General features: G+C 45.0%; 1 protein-coding gene across 2 annotated transcripts in view; it reads right to left on the bottom strand.

Moving 5' to 3' along the window:
• FNBP4 (formin binding protein 4) overlaps positions 1-20,484 on the bottom strand; it is a 31,058-nt gene extending 10,574 nt beyond the window's left edge. For both annotated transcript variants that reach the window (XM_029060089.2, XM_029060090.2), the window contains exons 1-12: positions 20,261-20,484; positions 14,555-14,650; positions 13,379-13,515; positions 12,981-13,170; positions 12,138-12,285; positions 11,878-11,998; positions 10,171-10,515; positions 9,487-9,697; positions 7,802-7,923; positions 5,593-5,697; positions 4,351-4,484; positions 3,160-3,347 (exon numbers count right to left, since the gene is read on the bottom strand). In XM_029060089.2, coding sequence (XP_028915922.1) covers positions 3,160-3,347; positions 4,351-4,484; positions 5,593-5,697; positions 7,802-7,923; positions 9,487-9,697; positions 10,171-10,515; positions 11,878-11,998; positions 12,138-12,285; positions 12,981-13,170; positions 13,379-13,515; positions 14,555-14,650; positions 20,261-20,453 — 1,990 coding nt within the window. In that variant the 5' untranslated portion in view covers positions 20,454-20,484. The remainder of the gene's footprint in view (positions 1-3,159; positions 3,348-4,350; positions 4,485-5,592; positions 5,698-7,801; positions 7,924-9,486; positions 9,698-10,170; positions 10,516-11,877; positions 11,999-12,137; positions 12,286-12,980; positions 13,171-13,378; positions 13,516-14,554; positions 14,651-20,260) is intronic.

Raw genomic sequence — 20,484 nt, 5'->3', positions numbered from 1 at the left:
ATTTTCATTTATTTCATTCCTTCGTTTTCGTCGTGAGAGCCCACAGATTCAGTTTGCTTGCCCAGCTCTTGTATATTTCTAAGTGAGAAAGCAGTCTTATGGCCAAAAAGCTTGTTCCACCAGCACACCTTCAATATATTTACTTCTTTATGATCCCCTGAAAGTAATAAGTGGATCATTAGGAAGCTGAGGAGATAGCAGAGGCAAAGGGTCAGTGAATCATACTGACTGAGTGCTTTCTGTGTGCACAGCACTGTATTAAGTGCTTGGGAGAGTACAATATAACAATGTAACAGACACATTCCCTGCCCACAATGAGCTTACAGTTTCTAGTGTTCAAAGTATCAGGGAAAGAGTTGGGTGACTGAATCCAGAATCCTCTGACTGAACACAGGAGGAAAAAAATTAAAAGCACTATAATCCAAAATTGACAGTTGAATAAGGAACCGACCATACAGGAAGAAACAGTTCAGTGGTCACTTAAATTACTCTAGAAAATGATGTCAGACCTTCACTTAGTCGATCTACAAACGACAACGACAATTAAAATCAGGTAGCTGTGTCAACTTAGACCGCAACTGATGTGCAGATATTGTCTAGCAGAAAATATCTTCCCTGTATTTGGGGAAGAATGTGTTTCAGTGGTCACTACCACTATTAGAAAAGAATTAATTTTCCATTTCCAGGGAAGCTGTAGATAACACTGCAATGTAATTTCAATCTCTTAGCCATTTAAGGCTCTAAATTGTTATGATCTGACGACTTCCCAATTCGGCCAATAGTAACTAGATCCTTGCCTTTGGTCTATGCTTTACTACTTTCACTTTTCAGTGTCTGAGACAGACTTCCCACCGTTAGAGACCATACTCTTTTTAAGGTTGCCCACCTCTTTTGTGATGTCTAAAAGCAACCTTCTGAAAAAGGATCCTTGAATTCCTACCCTGGCTTTCTCTTGAAATTCATTTCTCCTCTCAAGAGATAAATTATTTCCTTTTGTACCTCAGTTATTGTCCAAGTACTTTGGTATTAGCAGTACTTTTAATATACAAAACATTCAAAGATGCAGTACAGTACAGTTACATGCAGCGTGGCCCAGGGGTTAAAGCCCGGGCCTGGGAGTCAGGGGACCTGGATTCTAATCCCAGCTCCACCTCTTGTCGGCTATGTGACCTTGGGCAAGTCACAACTTCTCCATAACTCAGTTACCTCATCTGTAGACTGGAGATGGGGCCGTGAGCCCCATGTGGGACATGGATCTAGTCCAACCTGATTGGCTTTTATCTTCACTTAAGTACAGCGGCTGGCACACACTGAGCACTTAAATGCCATAAAATACCTTACATCTGGGGGCTAAACTGCTGTTGGGATTACTTTAAGTGCACCGAAAGATGCGCCAAGCCCTTCACATTAATCCCCTACATTAATCTGCTTTAGCTATTGGGGTTGCAGATTCCAGAACTTTCCAATAATAGTAATAATGACCATAGTATTTAGAAAGCTCTTACTTTGTGCCAGGCACTGTACTGAGCCCTGGGGTGGATACGAGCAAATCAGGCTGGACACAATCCCTTGTCCCACGTGGGGCTCACACTCTCAATCTCCATTTTAATAATAATGATGGCATTTGTTAAGCCCTTAGTGTGTGCAAAGCACTGTTCTAAGCGCTGGGGGGAATAGATCTTGACTCTATTTATTGCTATTGTTCTCGTCTGTCCATCTCCCCCGATTAGACCGTAAGCCCGTCAAACGGCAGGGACTGTCTCTATCTGTTGCCGACTTGTTCATTCCAAGCGCTTAGTACAGTGCTCTGCACATAGTAAGCGCTCAATAAATACTATTGAATGAATGAATGAATGAAAGGTTGTCCCATGTGGGGCTCACAGTCTTCATCCCCATTTTACAGATGAGGTCACTGAGGCTCAGAGAAGTTAAGTGACTTGCCCAAAGTCACAGAGCTGACAAGTGGCGGAGCGGGGATTAGAACCCACGACATGACTCCCAGGCTGGTGCTTTTTTCCACTACGCCGTGCTGTTTGGAACCTTGGAAGCTGAACCCTGTTTTGGTTAAATTATTTTCATTTTCTCTGCTACTTAGCAGAATGTCATTTGCCACTGCTGCCTTGCTGAAATTTTAACTGCCGTGTGACACCATTAAATTGTTCTTCACGTTCTTGCAGTATCTCCTTTGCTCATCTTAAGTTGCAGTGGCATGGCCAACCCTCAATAGTGCCATTCTTTGGTCACACGACTGGCCCAATGAAATGGGTTTTTGATGAACCAAGTTTCTAAATCAGTAGATTGCTCTTCAGGCCTTAAGAACTGAGAATCTGACTTTGCTATTTTTCCCTTTAGCAATACATCCTTCCCCCCAGCCACCCCCAGAAGAGTTATCCATCAGATTTGTAGCAGATTCGCATCTAATTCTTTTTTGCATAGACTGAAAGGCATTAACGGGTTGCACGTCTTTAATGTGACACGTAGCACCGCTATTGAGGTTGCTCGGAAACTAACCTTCCGGTCGACTTCCTAATTCCTTGTCCCTTAAGGCGGGAGGGTTCAACTGAATCCTCCACTCAAAATCTGTGCTGTCACCAACTTCTGGCTATGCTTTCAACTGTCCAAGGCATATGAACTATGGATCGTTTTCAAGGTCTGGGGGAAACCTCTAATACTTAGCTGTCGAGCAGCAAACGGCCTATATAATCTTATTGTGTTCTTGCTTTTTTCTGGGACAAAATCAAGGCTCTCCAAGACAGCCTTAGGGATTGCTCTAAGTAATAACAGATACCTGTACTCCCAGACAATCGAGAGTCCTTCAGCATCCAGGTTCTCTGTTGCATCAAACACGGCAACTCACATAACGAAGCTGGACACTTGACACAGCCTTGCTCCATTGCCCAGTTGACCAATCCAACCGACAGGATGCAACTGGCGACTGGACCTCCAGTCTAAGGCTGTTTCCTCCGCTGAAACGGCTCCCTTGCCGGGAATCTTCTCTTCGTTTAACGAGCTGACCTCGTGCTGAAAGTTGCTTTGCCCAGCCCAATTTAGGCACTTTCTTTTTGAGCCAAGCTACTGCATTTCATTTGGTAATTACAACGGACTCCACTCCCAGTGCGGCGCTCGCCAACCCCTTCCCCTTTAAACATGTGGCCTTACCTGTGGCATTCTCAGTGGATTCCCCAGAGTTTGTGTCGGAGCCAGTTTTCTCTTTCAGAACCTGCTTAGGTAGAGCTTCTGCTCTATTTTCTAATGCTTGGCCTTCCTCTTCCTCCTCTTCACCATCTGGGAACTCCCATTGGGACTCGCCCGACTGCTCGTTTACATAGAAATAGCGTCTATGATCCCTAAATCACAAGAAAAAAAACAGAGAGGCGCGTTTTAAGACCTCTTCTCCCATAGTGACTCTTCCACTCGGTCCTGTCCCAGGACAGCAGTCTGCTCTCACAGGGAAGAACCTCTTCTTAACGGACTGCTATTTACAAAGGCAACAAACAGCTTTGAGAATTGAGGAAGGACAGCCAAGATGATGATTCAAAGCTATTTGCATTGCCAGCTGCTCTGTGAATACAGCCCTCAACCCTGCAAACTCCAACGGATGACTTGGCTTGGAAAACCACTTCTCTTTTTGCCATGGCTTAACGGGACTTCAGGTTTCATTAACGAAGGGACTCTTAATCTCCTAGAACACTAATTTCCCTTCAGAAGAAGAGGAGAACAGCAGTTTGTGAAAGACGGCTCTTTCCCTCTTGGACCGTGGAATTCGCATTTCAGATACTCTTGATATCGTACACAGTGAAAGCTAAAGAGAGGGAGAGGATCTGGGAGCTGAAAAATAAAAGAGCAAAGATTTCAAATAATGAAAAAAAAAAAAATCAAGAAAAGCCAAATATAAAAAGAAATATTTTCGTCTGACCTGCTGGCCGAAGATAGTAATCTTGTTCTTCATTCACATCTTCAACCACGAAGCTTTCTTTAACTTCACCGAGGTTAATCAGGAGTAGTTGCTTCCAGAGGTCCTGTAAAGCGCACAGAGCTCTCGCATGCGCTTAACCCCAAGCCCGCCCTACTCCGTGCGAATTACACTCTGGAGAGGTAAAACCAGCTTTGTCCGATCTTGGGAAAAAATCCGTTACAAGGAACACTTTAAACATTTGCTTTTTGGGGTTTCTCCGGGTTCTGGCTGGCCCAAACTCTCAAAGGGCCAGGGGTGCTCTGCCTGCCCAGCACCGCTAACTGCAGCTGCACTCAGTCTCCAGACAGGAAGTCACACGTCGTCAGGTGGTGATGATCACAAATCATGTCTGAGATGTCAAAGGTCAAAGGTGAAAAGGGGAGAAGAGTGCGTACCTGTCCCAGTGGCAGGACCAGCCTTTGGGAGTGGCGTTTATTTCATACTGTTTTAGTTGTTCTGCTGCATCCTGAAGTTTTCTTTTGAGGTAGTTTCCATTGAGAGCTCCTTCTCGCCAGTCTGCGATCCTTGTCTGGATGAAAGGTTTAAGAATTACTTCCAAAGGAGTAAGACGGTGAGAGGGGGCGCGATACCTGAAACATCCACCTGTGTGACGATACTACAAATAAGGTGGTGGGGGGGAGCTCGGAGCTTGAAAGAACCAGCCTCCGGGATACGCTTTTGTTAGAGCAGGCCGACAAGATGGAGGGAGGGATGGATGAAAAACGGAAGCTTAAATGGTCAAAAATCTGTTGGAAAAACCCAACTGCTGTTGTACCCCAAGGGCTCAGTACGAGTCAGGGTTCTCACCATTCTTGGCCCCTGACAGAGTAGGGCTGCGAGAGTAGATGATCTCTCTCAGATCCCTCCCAAACTTACCCTTCGTCCCCTCACGCCTCCTCCGCCCCCAGTAGTGTCCAAATGACAGCAATGGAGGCTGTGCTAACAATTAGAGCCCTGGCAGCACGGTCTACTGAGAGCCGCCTGGGAAGCGGAGTCAGAAGACCTGGGTTCTAACCTCCGCTATGCCTCTGGTCTGCCGTTCGGCCTTGGGCAACTCACTTGAACATTTTGTGCCTCAGTTTCCTCACCTGTGACACAGATTTTAACTACCTGCTCTTCCTACTCCTTGGACTGTGAACCCCACATGGATTAGGGGATTGGACCTGACATGATACCCTTCTATCTACTTTAGCAGCTTAGTCGGTGCTTGCCAAGTACCAAGGACTTTATAATAACAATGATAATTTCCTTCGGAGACAAATTAAGTGCTGTGGCACTATGTTTTGCACTATTGAAAACACACCTCCTCCAAGAGGCCTTCCCTGATCGAGCCCTCATTTTCTCTTCTCCCACTCCCTTCTGCATTGTCCTTGCATTTTGATTTGCACGCTTCATTCACCCCACCCAAGCACTAAGGTACACATCTGTAATTTAGTTATTTATATTAACATCCGTCTCCCCTCCGAGATAGCAAGCTTGTTATGGGCAGAGAACGTGGCTACCGACTCTGACATACTGTATTCTCCCAAGCATTTAAGAGAGTGCTGTGCATATCATAAGCGCTCAGTAAGTACCACTGATTGAAACAAAACAAGCATATTCTCAAACGAACTAAAGAAATTCACTCTGGGACCTACCTCAGTCTGTAACAGCAGCACATGAAAGTTGGAGATGGATTGTCTGCTGATGCCAAGAAATTCCAGTTTACTGGTCAGGGTATTTGCCAACTCACCAATCTGAAACTTAAAATTTAAAAAAGACAATTACAGATCTCATTACTCTTTATCATTTCAGCTGAATAAACTAGATTTCAAGTCTATGGCCAGAGAAGTGGGGAAATGGCACGGGTCTTGGGAATCAGGGGACCTGGGAGCTAATCTCAGCTCTGTCACTTGCCCGCTGCGTGACCTTGGGCAAGTCACCTAACCTCTCAGGGCTTCAGTTTCCTTTTCTGTAAAATGGGATTGAAATACCTATTCTTCCTCTTCTTTTGGCAACGAGTCCCACGTAGGCCAGGGACTGCGTTCGATCCGACTACCTCGTTACCTTCAGCCGTGTTCAGTATAGTGTTGCAACATAGTAAACACTTAAATACTGTAATTATTATTCTTATGGCCAAGCTTGTAGGGATGGGCACTGTGCTAAACTCTTGGCAGAGTACAGTACTACAGAGTTGGTAGACTTGCTCCCTGCCCACACTGAGCTTACAGTCTCAAGGGGGAGACTGACATTAATATAAATTACAGGTATGTTCATAAGTACTGTGGGACTGAGGGTGGGGCGAATACCAAAGAGTACTTATCCAAGCGCGTCTAGCAAAAACTCCAATCGGCTTCGACTCTCCACCATCTCTGTTCTCTGTGTGTACGAAACTATTGCAGGAGATGGTTACTCAAATGGTCCCAAGTGTTCCAAATTTTAAGCTAATTAATTCCTGTATAAATTAATATCCAACATATTTACCAATAAGCTAAAAAAGGAACTGAAAGTATGGCAGGACTGTTAACCTGGAGGACCTCTGAGGAAAGGTTAAAGGAACCAGGACTGCTGAGTCTAGAAAAGGCTAATTAACTCAACTAATGGATTTTCTGATGGACGGTGTTGCCTAGTAGGAAAGAGAGTGCTTGGTAGAAAAAGCTACAAGCTATTAAGATATGCTAAGTGGTTTCCATTCTGTAGATTTTCACAAAAGGAAAACAGAGAGGCAAGAGGTTGGACCAGGTGACTTCCGGTTGACCTATACCACAGAATTTATGTTCTTGAGAACCTAGTATTAAAGGAAAATTGTGTTGTAGTACTTTTTCGATACCCCCACGTTAAAGGTATGAACACGACTATTTCCTCCGACACAGACTGGACACAGATATGTGGTTGGAAGGACATTCCCAAAATCTGTTGTGACATTCTTTCCAAAGCATACAGAGAGAACGTTCGTTCTGGCGTATGTGGGAAGTAGGTGAAGGGAGCAGAGAGACAAAGTGGGGCCAAAGAGTGGAGAATCCAAGTTGGTTGGAGTTTTCGCCAGATGCATTTGGATACGTACCCTTCGGTATTCACCCCACCCTCAGTCCCACAGCACTTATGAACGTATCCACAATTTATGAATACTAATGTCTATCTCCCCCTTGAAACTGTAAGCTTGTTGTAGGAAGGGAGCACGTCTACCAACTCTGTTGTACTGTACTCTACCAAGTACTTAGCAAAGTGCTCTGCACACAGTAAGTGCTGAATAAATACCACTGATCGACTAACTGGCATAACTGGGTGTAACTGGCACAAGTTCTAAAAGGTCGGCATTGTATCAAAGTGCATAAATAAAGTGCTACAGTTTTAAAAGTTAACCTGAAATCCTGGAGTTGCTCAGGCCCTGGAAAAATCTGCCTCAGTATATATTTGTAAATCTGCCTTAGCTTTATATTTTTAACACTACAATGTAACACCTTTCTACCCAAGCAAGGATTCTTTAAGCCTCATTCAATTGATTTTGGGTAAAATGATGCAAGTCAAAAGAATATTGTCAAAAGTGGACATCATTAATATTTATCCTAAAAAATTTACAACCACCATATGCTTATATTTTTAGAAAAGGAGCCCATAATTCATACAGACACCTCAACATGTCTTGCACGAATTCTTCAACTCTGATTTTCAAAAAGCTTGTCCAAAGGTACAACTGACCTTGGGCAAATAGAAAAAGACTGCAGAGTAACCTATCATCTATGAATTTCGGGGGGCGAGGAGGGTGGGTGGGAGGGAGAGAACGCTTAAACCCCACCCCAAAACAACTAAATCTAGAGTTGATAGATTTTCACTGGTTTTCAAGCCTCCCTTAATCAGTATACATACTTTTAGATCTTGTTCTTCAGTTTTCGGCACTGTCTGTGCTTTTGTTTTCTCTTGAGACTCTTCTGTCTCCAATTCTTTGTCTGAACTCTCATTGACTTTCTCTGAATTTTCAGTGCCCACTGCTGCAAAAAAAAAAAAAAAGTACACGACATCATCCCACCAAAGCTTCGGTTTGTTTCTGCACGAGTCCATGTAATCTTCTCACACACTAGACAAAACATAGGACCATTAGCCCTCAATTCTCCCAAGGTAACTAAGTAATGGTGGGTGGAGGGATGTTTACTTTCAAGATGGATGCTCATCAAAGAATATTTGGCTTTGGTCCTTCTGAAGCTGTACCACCTTTATAGCTGTACCTTCCAAAAACTAGGCTAGTATTGCTAAATGGCTTTAAGTGAAGGCAAATAATGAAAACATATCAAACAAGATATTTTAAATGAGAATATTCTTTTCATTGTATCGCTTTTAGATGTATCAAAATTTAGGAGGTTATACAGGAAAGTCACTGTGAATAGGGCTGGAACTTTTCCTGAAATCTACTTTACAAACCCTTGGTACACAGAAGCAGAAAAACTCATAAGGCTTAAGGAGACTAGAATACCACTCACTAATCTTTCAAATATTTTCTCTGGACAAATTTCCGATTTGTCTTTCTTAGACAAATTTCTGAAGTCTGGTTGCTAACACTGGGATACACTTGGGCTTCTTGATGGGCAGGCAAATAAATGATGCTTGTTTCAGAAATGTAGGTATTCCCCAGAAGCAAATCCACAATACATGGTGGTGAATATCTTCAGAAGTAGCTATTTTCTTTGGTGTGGGGGGTTTGCCGGGAAAGGGAGTCTCCAAAACTTTAATGATATAGGTAAGAAGGCCGATGATGACCTATTTACCTGCCAGCGGATTCTGGGGATTCAGATACGATATTTATCCTGGTTTTGGACCCCGATTTGAATGTTTCCCTCTTTGTATCCTATAGCTTTCTTGATCCCCTTGCCATTCTGCTAATGCTGTTTTCCTCTGATCCTTTACTTTTTTTCTCTGGGCTTTAATTTTACAAATGCCACTTCTATACCTGAGAGTTATCCTGATCAGCCAACACGCATGCAAACTGGACTTCTCCCCAGTCCCCACCTGGCCAAACATGACTACTTTAAACCAAAGTTAAAACAGCATTTGGAATTTTTTTCCTCCTGGTTCTCTTTTCAACTGAAATAATATATGTCGACTATAAGTTTGAGAGGAGACTGGACAGATTCACAGATGAGTAGTCCGTAGGTTGCCACGGGAAAAGTTAGGGATGTTAGGTCTCTCCATAACCTTGAGGATGAATGTCAAGAAGGCAACACATGGTTCCTTCAAGCATCATCCTGTTGCTGTTTTTGTCCAGACAGACCAGACATCTCACCCAGTAGTATTGAATTATTTTCCTTTTCAACCACTCCAATTCCCCATCCCTTTATTGTAGACTAAAAGCCTCGGAATCTAAGTCCCAAGATTCATCTTATAATGGCCCTGCTTCCCTTCCATATTCTTTGAAATAAAAGATTGGGCCCCTTCCAACTGACCGACCTATCGATTTTACAAAGTCACATGGGCACTGACTGAAGAGTTTGTTTGAGCTCGAAAGGTGAGAGGAATTTCACCACACAAAAGACCCGAGGCAGAAAAAACATTCTACTTACCCACATCACCATTTTCGGGACTCTCTCTACCGGTTTTGCTAGAACCCCGGCTGGTAGATTCCGGACTAGCTGCTCGAACGAACAGCTTCCATTTTCCTCTTTTCGACATCAGTCTACGCATCCCGTCCTGAGACGCTGACTGGCTGATATCCGAACGTGGACTAGACCCTGACACGCTACCATCTCCTTCTTCCAAGGCTCGCAATTCTGCCTATGATAATGGGAAAATGAGAAGTGAGTGTTCTAGGACCAGAGGGGAGGACAGCTTCCGGCACAGAATCGCATGCTTGTCTGAATCCTTTCTGATGACAAACACATGAAAAGAACCCACAGGGGCACATTGCCCATTGTGACCCATTCAGTGAAAGGAAAGGCACAGAAACGTTAGGTTATATGGAAGTCCAATGTAACAGTGTAGTTTTAGAAAAAAAGCCACAAGTATCCTGACCGCTCTCTCCCATTTTTCAACCAAAATGAAGTTTCCTGGGAAACCACGGCATGATCATAAACCAACAGATTTTTTACGGCACCACCCATAACTCAATGCTTAATCTGGTCTGCTGGCAAGGAAAATCCACGGTCATAACACCCTCAAACCACTTCTGAGGACACAGATTCCATTTTTTACTAGGACCCACCCCACAGCGGTGACAGCCAGGAAGTACCATGATACTTTACACTTACTTTTTTCCTTTCCAATACTAGCTCCAGTTCAAGCGTATCCTGCTCCTCTTCTTCCTCCTCGCTTTCTCCCGACTGAACAACACTGCAAAGATCCTCCTGAGAAGGTTCCTCTCCATTGTCCAGTGTAGTCTCTAATGGTTTTAAAGCTGTCGCTACTTCTTCTGAAGTGGTAGCTGCGTCCTTTTCAGATGCCGGCTCTACTTCTTCCTTACAAATCACTTTTCTTCTCCACCGCTCCTCTTCCTCCTTTACCCCGTCAGGCAGCAAAGGAGCCAACAGGGAGGCTGCTACTCCCTTTTTCTCCTCTTCACTATTCGAAAGAGCCTGGATCCCTTCATTCACCTCCTGGAGAGAAATTAAACACCTCAGTTACATCAACTGCATCCACCAGGGAGCTTCCACAACAGTTTCACTACACGATGTGTTAAAATGTTATGATAACCCGACCCATTCTCTTCATTACAAAGTTGCTTTTCGGGCTTAGAAGCCAGATTTGCGTTCTTTCGTGTGAGGCTAATGACTGGTTCACGTTCATCAACATTCGACAGTCTTTTCCTCTTTGCACAATTAAAATGAATCTCTGTAATGCTGATGCATTTGCTGTTTACAGAAATGAATGGGGTCTGGCTTTGTCTGGCGATTGTTATTCTGCAAAAATCTTCATTCTGGAAGGGCTCCCGCATTCTTGCTTGTCGCATGCAAGGTTGGTCTAGCTTGCCTCGCTGCCATCCTCAGCTTATCACAGTGCTGAACATGATTAAGATCTCTTAGCCAGAGCAGGGGTCTCACAAGACAGACCAGTACGCTCCCCACCTTCAAAGTCCTAAAATCACATCTCCTCCAAGAGGCCCTGCCTAAGCTCTCACTTCCCCTCTCTGCCCTCCCCTCTGTATTGCCTGTGCACTCGAATCCGTACCCCTTAAAAACTTGATATTCACCCCACCCCCAACCCTTATGATGCGTATCTTTACACTCTGCCATTTCCCCTTTCTGTAATTTTTACAGTCTGTCATCCCCTGTAGCTGTAAGCTTGTTGTGGACAGGGACCACGCCTACCAACTCCATTGTACTGTACTCTTCCAAGTGTTTAGTACAGTGCTCTGCACATAGTAAGAGCATTCAATAAATACTGTTGATTGATTTTTCTTTTAAGGATGGGATGTTCGGGGGGTGTGGGGTGGTAGGGAAAGGGAAGTAAAAGGGAGTTTAGCGGGGAAAAAAAGAGAGGGAAGGAGATCTCTTGGGCCCCACAGCCTTCCCAATTCCTGGAGGTAGTCCCAGAGTAAGTCTAGGTTACACACGGAAGCTTCCTCACCGACGTCAATCCCTGCTGTTTCAATTTCCACAGTCAAACCCTGCTGCAACTTTCTGCTGCCTGCCTGGAACTTCTTCCCTTTGAACTTTCCTTCACATCTCTCCTTTTCCCTCTCTGCTCTGCATGCAATGTTCTCCTTTCACTCCCTTGTTTTCCTGCTTTTTCCCTTTTCAGGTACACCAGGTACCGGCCTGAATATCGTCATTATTATTAATCAGGTGGCTCTGTGGCAGAAGGTTCATAACTCATCATGAAAAGACAGTGCGGTCGCAGAGGTTGAAGATTTTCACAACCCGAATCAGGTAGCATCACACTATAAAATTTAATTATAAATGTACTCATTCGCCCATCAGGAATCCAGTGTCTATAGCGGTTATATCATAGATACTAACCTTTTTCACTTCTCGCTTGACAAGACCTGTTGTACTCTTAGTACTGGCAACAGTCACAGCTTTCTCTTTCGAATAGACATCTGTAGTCACCAGGAAATTTGCTTCGGTGCCTGTAACAGAGCTAAAGAGAACAACACTCGGTAGTGAACAAAACAGCTAAGATGGATTCTGGAGTCCAAAGAGAATCTACATCCACTACGATTAAGTTTTCAGAAATGACATTCTAGGGCAATTTTTGAGTTCCCAAGGCCATTTCTCACCTGTGTTGGTAATGCTGTATCCCCTGCACCTGTGTGGCAAGATACTGCGGCAGCTCCCAAGTCACTTCATTACTTTGTGTATTCCAATAGTAATGGCATCCGGTGTTCTCATCCCAAACTTCTTGCCAATCTCCCATCTCAACTCCCACTAGAAGGTGAAAGTAAATTTCAGTAAGCTTCCACCTTCAAGCTCTGTCCTCAACCTCAAGCCATATATATAACACCAAAGTGCCACCCTGAATGGGACATATGTTTTCAGTTAGCTCTATGAATGCAGCAAGTACAAATAACTTACCATACCTCCAACTTTTTTGGCTGGCGGGAAGAAATCGATTAATAGATAGTATTTACTGAGCACTTACTGTGTGCAGAGCACTGGACTAAGTAAGCCCTCGAAGCCACAGGGAATAAAAGCCATATTTTTCTACCTATCCGATACATATTGTAAATGGCCCTCGACTAACTGTAAATGGTAGTCATTCATAAATCATCTCCACTATATCACAAGCCATTTATTGTGCCGGCCACTCGTGACCTATCTTCCAAACATTCTCCCCTCTACTGAGACTGTGGGCCTCCTGTGGGACAAGAACTGTATTTGATCTGCTTACCTTCCATCTACCCCAGTGCTCAGAACAGTGCTCGGACACATAGTAAGCACTTAAATGCAATAATAACAACAATGAGAATACATAGTTAAGGGAAAAAACGTTGAAGTCATAAATTTAGCAACCAAGTCAGATTTTTTCTAGTTTCCTTTTTCAATTATTACACAGTGGAAATTGCAGACGACTTCTACTTTTATTCCTGTAGGATAGAGAATGGTTCAGAACTCCATCTCACCTCCTGCCAGGGAACACTGGGTGTCATATTGCCACCCCGAGGCCTGGACTGAGCCTGTCCCATTTGCAGTGGCAGAAGAAACTCCTGAGGTTGCCGTCTCCTTGGGTTCTGGCCTTGGTGGAGTAGGAGGTGGAGCCGAAGACGGGGTAACGGACGTTGCTGGCTGGGGAGCAGTTATGGCATCAATCTCCTAGAAAAACCCAATTCCAAAAAAAATAAAAATAAAATAAAATGAAGACCCCCGTACACACCGTTAAGCAAACCAAGTTCTTAACTCTAATATTCCCAATCCAGTGATCTTGGCCTGAGCACTTGTGAAACTTGTTCAGAAATTTATTTCACGGTCCCTGCCTTGCTCCTGTGGCTTATTTTAAAATTGAGATCTAATTTTTACTGACCGCAAGGAAGTTTGCCAATGTGCTATCAATGTCAGTTGACTGGTTTCCATTCGGCTCTGTAGACTGCGTTGACTTTTCAGAGACTTCATTTTCTTCATCATCACTGTCTGCATACGCCCCAAGCAAGCACAAACCGCCTAGGATAAAAACGGTAAATGTGAATACGTATGAATGACTACAAATGTTCTAGGCTATACACCAAAATTAAACATGGTCTTTATCTACGGGTTTCCGCTCTGGTTATTTATTTATTCTGGCAATGAAATACAGAAATAGTTGCTTTTCCTTTAGGGCCAAAAAAACCAATTTTCCTGTGACAAAATTATTTCAGACTGATTTTTTTTTTTTTAAGAAGAAATGTCATATATTGATATTCTAGTTGGCCTAGGTTGGTAGAATATACAGTGCATTTGCGCCTCCCTTCTTTAAATGAGGACTCATACGTGCTCCTTTTATCATTTCTTTAGAGTTTTTACTTTGGTTCCTCCACTTCAATTTAAAATGGTTTTAAAACAGACACCCTGCAATGTGACATTCACATATATGTAGCAATAGGAAATAAAGTTTACAAAATCACTAATCACTAATGGAGTAACTGTATGGGAGAGTCTCCTCTTTAGTAATATTTACTTGGCCCTCATCTCTGAAAAGGACCAGCAATTATTAATTCTTAAATTTCAGAGCAGAGAATTACCAAAGTTCTTACATCAAAATGGAGAGCATCTAACAGATGCCAAGGCAGAAACGGACCAACTAGTGATTTAGAGATGAACCATGCCACGAAACCTGAAAGAATGAAGTCATCCCCCCTTTACCTCTCCGCAGCTTAACCCTCTTTTTCCCCTTTTCCCTCTGCTCCTCCACCTCTCCCTTCCCATCCCCACAGCACTGTACTCGTCCGCTCAACTGTATATATTTTCGTTACCCTATTTATTTTGTTAATGAATTGTACATCGCCTCGATTCTATTTAGTTGCCATTGTTTTTACGAGATGTTCTTCCCCTTGACTCTATTGCCATTGTTCTCGTCTGTCCGTCTTCCCCGATTAGACTGTAAGCCCGTCAAACGGCAGGGACCGTCTCTATCTGTTGCCGACTTGTTCATCCCAAGCGCTTAGTACAGTGCTCTGCACATAGTAAGCGCTCAATAAATACTATTGAATGAATGAATAAATACCTGTTGCTTTAACGGCTGTAGGTCTGGTGGTCATGACTGGTTTTGGAGGGTTCGGAACGACAATTTTCGGAACCTCCACAACAACTTCTTGTTCATCTGGATTAAAAAGAGTAAAGAAATTGTAAAGATTTCCTCTTTAGGAATGTAAGATCCTTGTGGGCAGGCTACATATTGCTTCTTTGTTTTGTACTTCTCAAATAGGTACCAACCCAAGGTGAACACCGGGTAAAGAGGAGGCCTGAAGTTCAAGAGGGAGGATGGACACTGACAGGGGACTGACATCAAGGAGTTGATAGGCCAGAAAGTCACCCCTCTGCATCTTTCTGACCCTGACTGGAATCACTCAGGTCCGTCAGAGCAAGGCTGAGGGTACAGCTCAAAAAAATCACTGCCCCACAGGGTGGGCACCTATGATTCCCAAGGGATTACATTACATTGTCCCTAGTGGGAGCTCAATATTATGGACTGACTCAGTAATTTTCTCCAACTAGTGAAGTCACTAGAGGCAAAGGGATCCAAGGTAAAAAATAAAATAAAATAAAGACTGGACCTGGAGAATCCAAAGGATCTCAAATCAAGGTCTCTGTTTTAGATTGTGGCAAATCATTTGATTTCAAGTCTTGATTTCCTTCTCCCATGTTTACAATGGAAAATAATGATCATTATCCATCCAATTTATGATTGTGAGGATTAACTAAAAATTGACCAAAATTTTTTAGATGTGCAGGACATTTTTATGACCACAAGCTGTAAAAGGTGACATCTGAATAGAAGCAAAAACACTGAAATTTCATTAGCACATTAAAAGACTCCTAATTTCCCAGGAAATATTTTCAGGGTATTTTATCTGGAAAGCAATATAATTATTCCATTTTATCCTAAAAATCTCCACTATCAAAAACAAGGAATGCAAGCACCCTCGAAGATTGAGATCGTTCTTCCGAAGAACCGACCCCTACTGGGTTGACGGGTTGTTTGTGAGCATGGCATCATAACAGTTGAGGACTACAGCACAGGTTTTCCTAAGGTTTTGCAATATTTACCTATTTAATATTGTTAATTTGTGATTAATGTTTTCCAATGCTTCCACCGCCTGCAACTTTCTCCCCTTTTTCACCTACTTGACGAGCCCTTTCTGTGACGGAGGGTTTGAACCCTCTAGACTATAAGCTCCATGTAGCCGGGGAACATGTTTATTGATACTGTATTTTCCCAAGCACTTAGGACAGTGCTAGGCACCCAGTAAGTACGCAATAAATATAAATGACTGATAACCAGCTACTCTGTAGTTACCTTCTGTATTTACCCAAGTGCTCGGTATATTAACTGGCACCCAGTAAACAATTACCAAATGAGGTACTATGGCCTAGTGTACAGAGCAGGCGACAGACACCTGCGCTCTAGTTCTAATTCCACCACTTGCTGGTGTGACTTCAGGCAAGTTACTTAACCTCTCTGTGCTTTAGCTCCTGACTTTGTAGAACTGGGAAAAAAGACAATGTTCGCCCTCCCCCTTTTTCAGCGAGTACAATGTGGGATAAGCATTGTGTCCACTCTATTTGGCAGTTATCCCAGTGTTCAGTCCAGTGCTTGGCACAGGGCATGCACATTTATAAACACTCAGATCAATTCATTCTGATTTTCTGAGGAGCTACTTGTTTTTTTTAGGACATTTTAAAAAGCACCATCAGGTTTTTCCACAGTGAATCTCTTTAGTAATGCCGCTTGGTCTCAAACGAACAATTTTCCAATATCAGGCTGGGATCGAACCCCCTTGTAACCAACAGCGCTAAAGCACAAACTCCATTAATTATCCATGGCTAAAAACTCAAAGCTTCACATTCGGCATCGTTTCCGTGTTTGGGCACTTGCATCCCGGGGACCTTAGGTGGTACGTTCCAGAGTTTTTATTGAAGCACTGATTACATAGCTCAAAGGATATCATTAGTCGCAGGCTTCAAAGATAGAAAAAAAATAGGAGGGGGGAAGACAGTCTAGAAAGTTCCTCAGCTCTCGATGGTGGTGGAGGCTGTGTGTTACTGGTGTAATGATTTTACATTTTTTGCCTTAAGTATTATCTGGCTTCTGACTCCCAAGACTTTCGCTCTTCCCCCCTTCTCCCCGCCCCATAGCACTTACGTATATATATCTGTAATTTTATTTATATTGATTTTTATCTCCCCTTATCTAAACTATGAACTCAGGGGATGGTCTCTTTTTACTGCTGCATTGTACTTTCCCAAGCACTCAGTACAGTGCTCTGCACCCAGTAAGCGCTCAATATGGTTGAAGTGTGTCTCCCGGCCTCTGATAATAATTCTAACGATGGTATTTGTTAAGCGCTTACAACGTGCCCAGCACTGTAGGAAGTGCTGGGGTAGATACAAGGTAATCAGGTTGTCCCACGTGGGGTTTACAGTCTTTTCACCCCCATTTTACAGGTGAGGTAACTGAGGCCCAGAGAAGTGACTTGCTCAAGGTCACACAGTGGACAGCCTGGGATTAGAATCCACGTCCTGACTCTCAAGTCCAGGCTCTTGCCACTGGGCCTTGCTTAGAACAATGCTTGGCAGATAGTAAGCACTTATTCATTCATTCAATAGTATTTATTGAGCGCTTACTATGTGCAGAGCACTGTACTAAGTGCTTGGGATGAACAAGTCGGCAACAGATAGAGACGGTCCCTGCCGTTTGACGGGCTTACGGTCTAATCGGGGGAGACGGACAGACAAGAACGATGGCACTAAACAGCATCAAGGGGAAGAACATCTCGTAAAAACAATGGCAACTAAATAGAATCGAGGCGATGTACAATTCATTAACAAAATAAATAGGGTAACGAAAATATATACAGTTGAGCGGACGGGTACAGTGCTGTGGGGATGGGAAGGGAGAGGTGGAGGAGCAGAGGGAAAAGGGGAAAATGAGGCTTTAGCTGCGGAGAGGTAAAGGGGGGATGGCAGAGGAAGTAGAGGGGGAAGAGGAGCTCAGTCTGGGAAGGCCTCTTGGAGGAGGTGATTTTTAAGTAAGGTTTTGAAGAGGGAAAGAGAATCAGTTTGGCGGAGGTGAGGAGGGAGGGCGTCCCGGGACCGTGGGAGGACGTGACCCAGGGGTCGACGGCGGGATAGGCGAGACCGAGGGACGGCGAGGAGGTGGGCGGCGGAGGAGCGGAGCGTGCGGGGTGGGCGGTAGAAAGAGAGAAGGGAGGAGAGGTACGAAGGGGCAAGGTGATGGAGAGCCTTGAAGCCTAGAGTGAGGAGTTTTTGTTTGGAGCGGAGGTCGATAGGCAACCACTGGAGGTGTTTAAGAAGGGGAGTGACATGCCCAGATCGTTTCTGCGGGAAAGATGAGCCGGGCAGCGGAGTGAAGTATAGACCGGAGCGGGGCGAGAGAGGAGGAAGGGAGGTCAGAGAGAAGGCTGACACAGTAGTCTAGCCGGGATATAACGAGAGCCCGTAATAGTAAGGTAGCCGTTTGGGTGGAGAGGAAAGGGCGGATCTTGGCGATATTGTAGAGGTGAAACCGGCAGGTCTTAATACATTATTACATTACTTAATACATTACTTAATACATTATTATTATTCTTATTATTATTAAATTAGCTTCCCTTCAGTCCCTCTGAGGCAGAGATGGCGGCACGGGTTCCCACAGGATCGGGAGACGACAAAAGGCCTCCCCCTTTCCCCAAGGTCCAGGCTCAAGGCGAGGCCCGGCTGTTCTCATTCATTCATTCAATCAATCGTATTCATAATAATAATAATAATAATGATGGTTTTAAGTCCTTACTATGTGCCAAGCACTTCTCTAAACGCTGGGGTAGATACAAGATAATCAGGTTGGCCCACGTGGGGCTCACAGTCTTCATTCCCATTTTACAGATGAGGTCACTGAGGACCAGGGAAGTGAAGCGACATACCCAAACTTTCCCCTAAGCCCCACATATTCATTCAATAGTATTTTTTGAGCGCTTACTGTGTTCAGAGCACTGTACTGAGCGCTTGGAATGGACAATTCGGCAACAGATAGAGAACCTCCCTGCCCAACGACGGGCTCATGGTCTAAAAAATAATGATGGTATTTGTTAAGCACTTCCTATGTGCCACGTAGTAGGCGTCAGGCTGTGCCACGTGGGGCTCATCGTCACAATCCCCATTTTCCAGATGAGGTCACTAAGGCCCAGAAAAGCGGCGTGGCTCAGTGGAAAGAGCCCGGGCTTGGGAGTCAGAGGTCATGGGTTCTAATCCCAATTCAGCCACTTGTCAGCTGGGTGACTTAGGGCAGGCCACTTCACTTCTTGGGGCCTCAGTGACCTCATCTGTAAAATGGGGATGAAGACCAAGCCCCACGTGGGACAACCTGATCACCTTGTAATAATAATAATAATAATTTTGGCATTTGTTAAGCACTTACTATGTGCAGAGCACTGTTCTAAGTGCTGGGGTAGATACAGGGTAATCAGGTTGTCCCACGTGAGGCTCACGGTTAATCCCCATTTTACAGATGAGGTTACTGAGGCCCAGAGAAGTGGAGTGACTTGCCCAGTCGACAAATGGCAGGGCCGCAATTCGAACCCATGACCTCTGACTCCTGAGCCCAGGCTCTTTCCACTGAGCCACGCTGCTTCTCTATCTCCCCCAGTACACAGAACAGTGCTTGGCACATAGTAAGCGCTTAACAAATATCAACATTATTATTATTAAAATGGGGGTGAAGACTGTGAATCCAACGTGGGCCAACCTGATGACCCTGTATCTCCCCCAGCGCTTAGAACAGTGCTCTGCACATAGTAAGCGCTTAACAAATCCCAACATTATTAAAATGGGGATGAAGTCTGGGAGGCCCACGTGGCACAACCTGATGACCCTGTATCTCCCCCAGCGCTTAGAACAGTGCTCTGCACATAGTCAGCGCTGAACAAATACCAACATTATTATTATTAAAATGGGGATGAAGACGGCTCCTCACGTGGGCCAACCTGATCACCTTGTATCTACCCCAGCGCTTAACAAATCCCAACATTAATATTATTAAAATGGGGACGAAGACTGTGAGCCCCACGTGGGTCAACCTGACGACCCTGTATCTCCCCCAGCGCTTAGAACAGTGCTCTGCACAGAGTCAGCGCTGAACAAATACCAACATTATTATTATTAAAATGGGGATGAAGACTGAGCCTCACATGGGCCAACCTGATGACCTTGCATCTCCCCCAGCCCTTAGAAGAGTGCTCTGCACATAGGAAGCGCTAACAAATCCCAACATTATTATTATTAAAATGGGGATGAAGCCTGGGAGCCCCATGTGGCCCAACCTGATTCCCCTGCATCTCCCCCAGCGCTTAGCACAGTGCTCTGCACAGTGAGCGCTGCACATATCCCAACGTTATTAAAATGGGGATGCAGACTGAGCCTCACGTGGGCCAACCCGATGACCTTGCATCTCCCCCAGCGCTTAGAACAGTGCTTGGCCCACAGTAAGCGCGCTTAACAAATACCATCATTATTATTATTATTATCGTTAAGCGCTTACCATGGGCCAAGCGCTAGTCCTCCCCCCTCCCCGGCCGGCCAGTCCCTTGCGCCCCCGCCCCCCCCCCCCGGCGGCCTAGGCCTCAAGCCCCGGGCTGGAGTTTGGGGCTGCCGGGCGAGGCGGCGCGGAAGGCGGCTTCCGGTTCTACGCGAGGTCGGGGCTGGGCGCGGCCTTCACCTTGGGAGGGCGGTTCTCCGGGGGCGGCGGGAGGGCCGGGGGCCGGCGCCTCGCACTCCACCTCCGACTCCGACTCCGCTTCGAGATCGCGGCCCGGGCCGCCGCCTCCGCCGCCGCCGCCGCCACGGGGCCCCGGCGGGGACAGCTGCAGGATGGGCCTGCGGCCGGGCGCCGCCCGACACTTCTTCCCCATCGCCAGCGCCAGCCGCCCGCCGCCACCCAGC

This window comes from Ornithorhynchus anatinus, chromosome 3 (assembly GCF_004115215.2).
Source record: "Ornithorhynchus anatinus isolate Pmale09 chromosome 3, mOrnAna1.pri.v4, whole genome shotgun sequence".
NCBI classification, from domain to species: Eukaryota; Metazoa; Chordata; class Mammalia; order Monotremata; family Ornithorhynchidae; genus Ornithorhynchus; species Ornithorhynchus anatinus.
The sequence above is the reverse complement of the archived record's forward strand: the minus strand, read 5'-3'. Positions and strand labels throughout refer to the sequence as shown.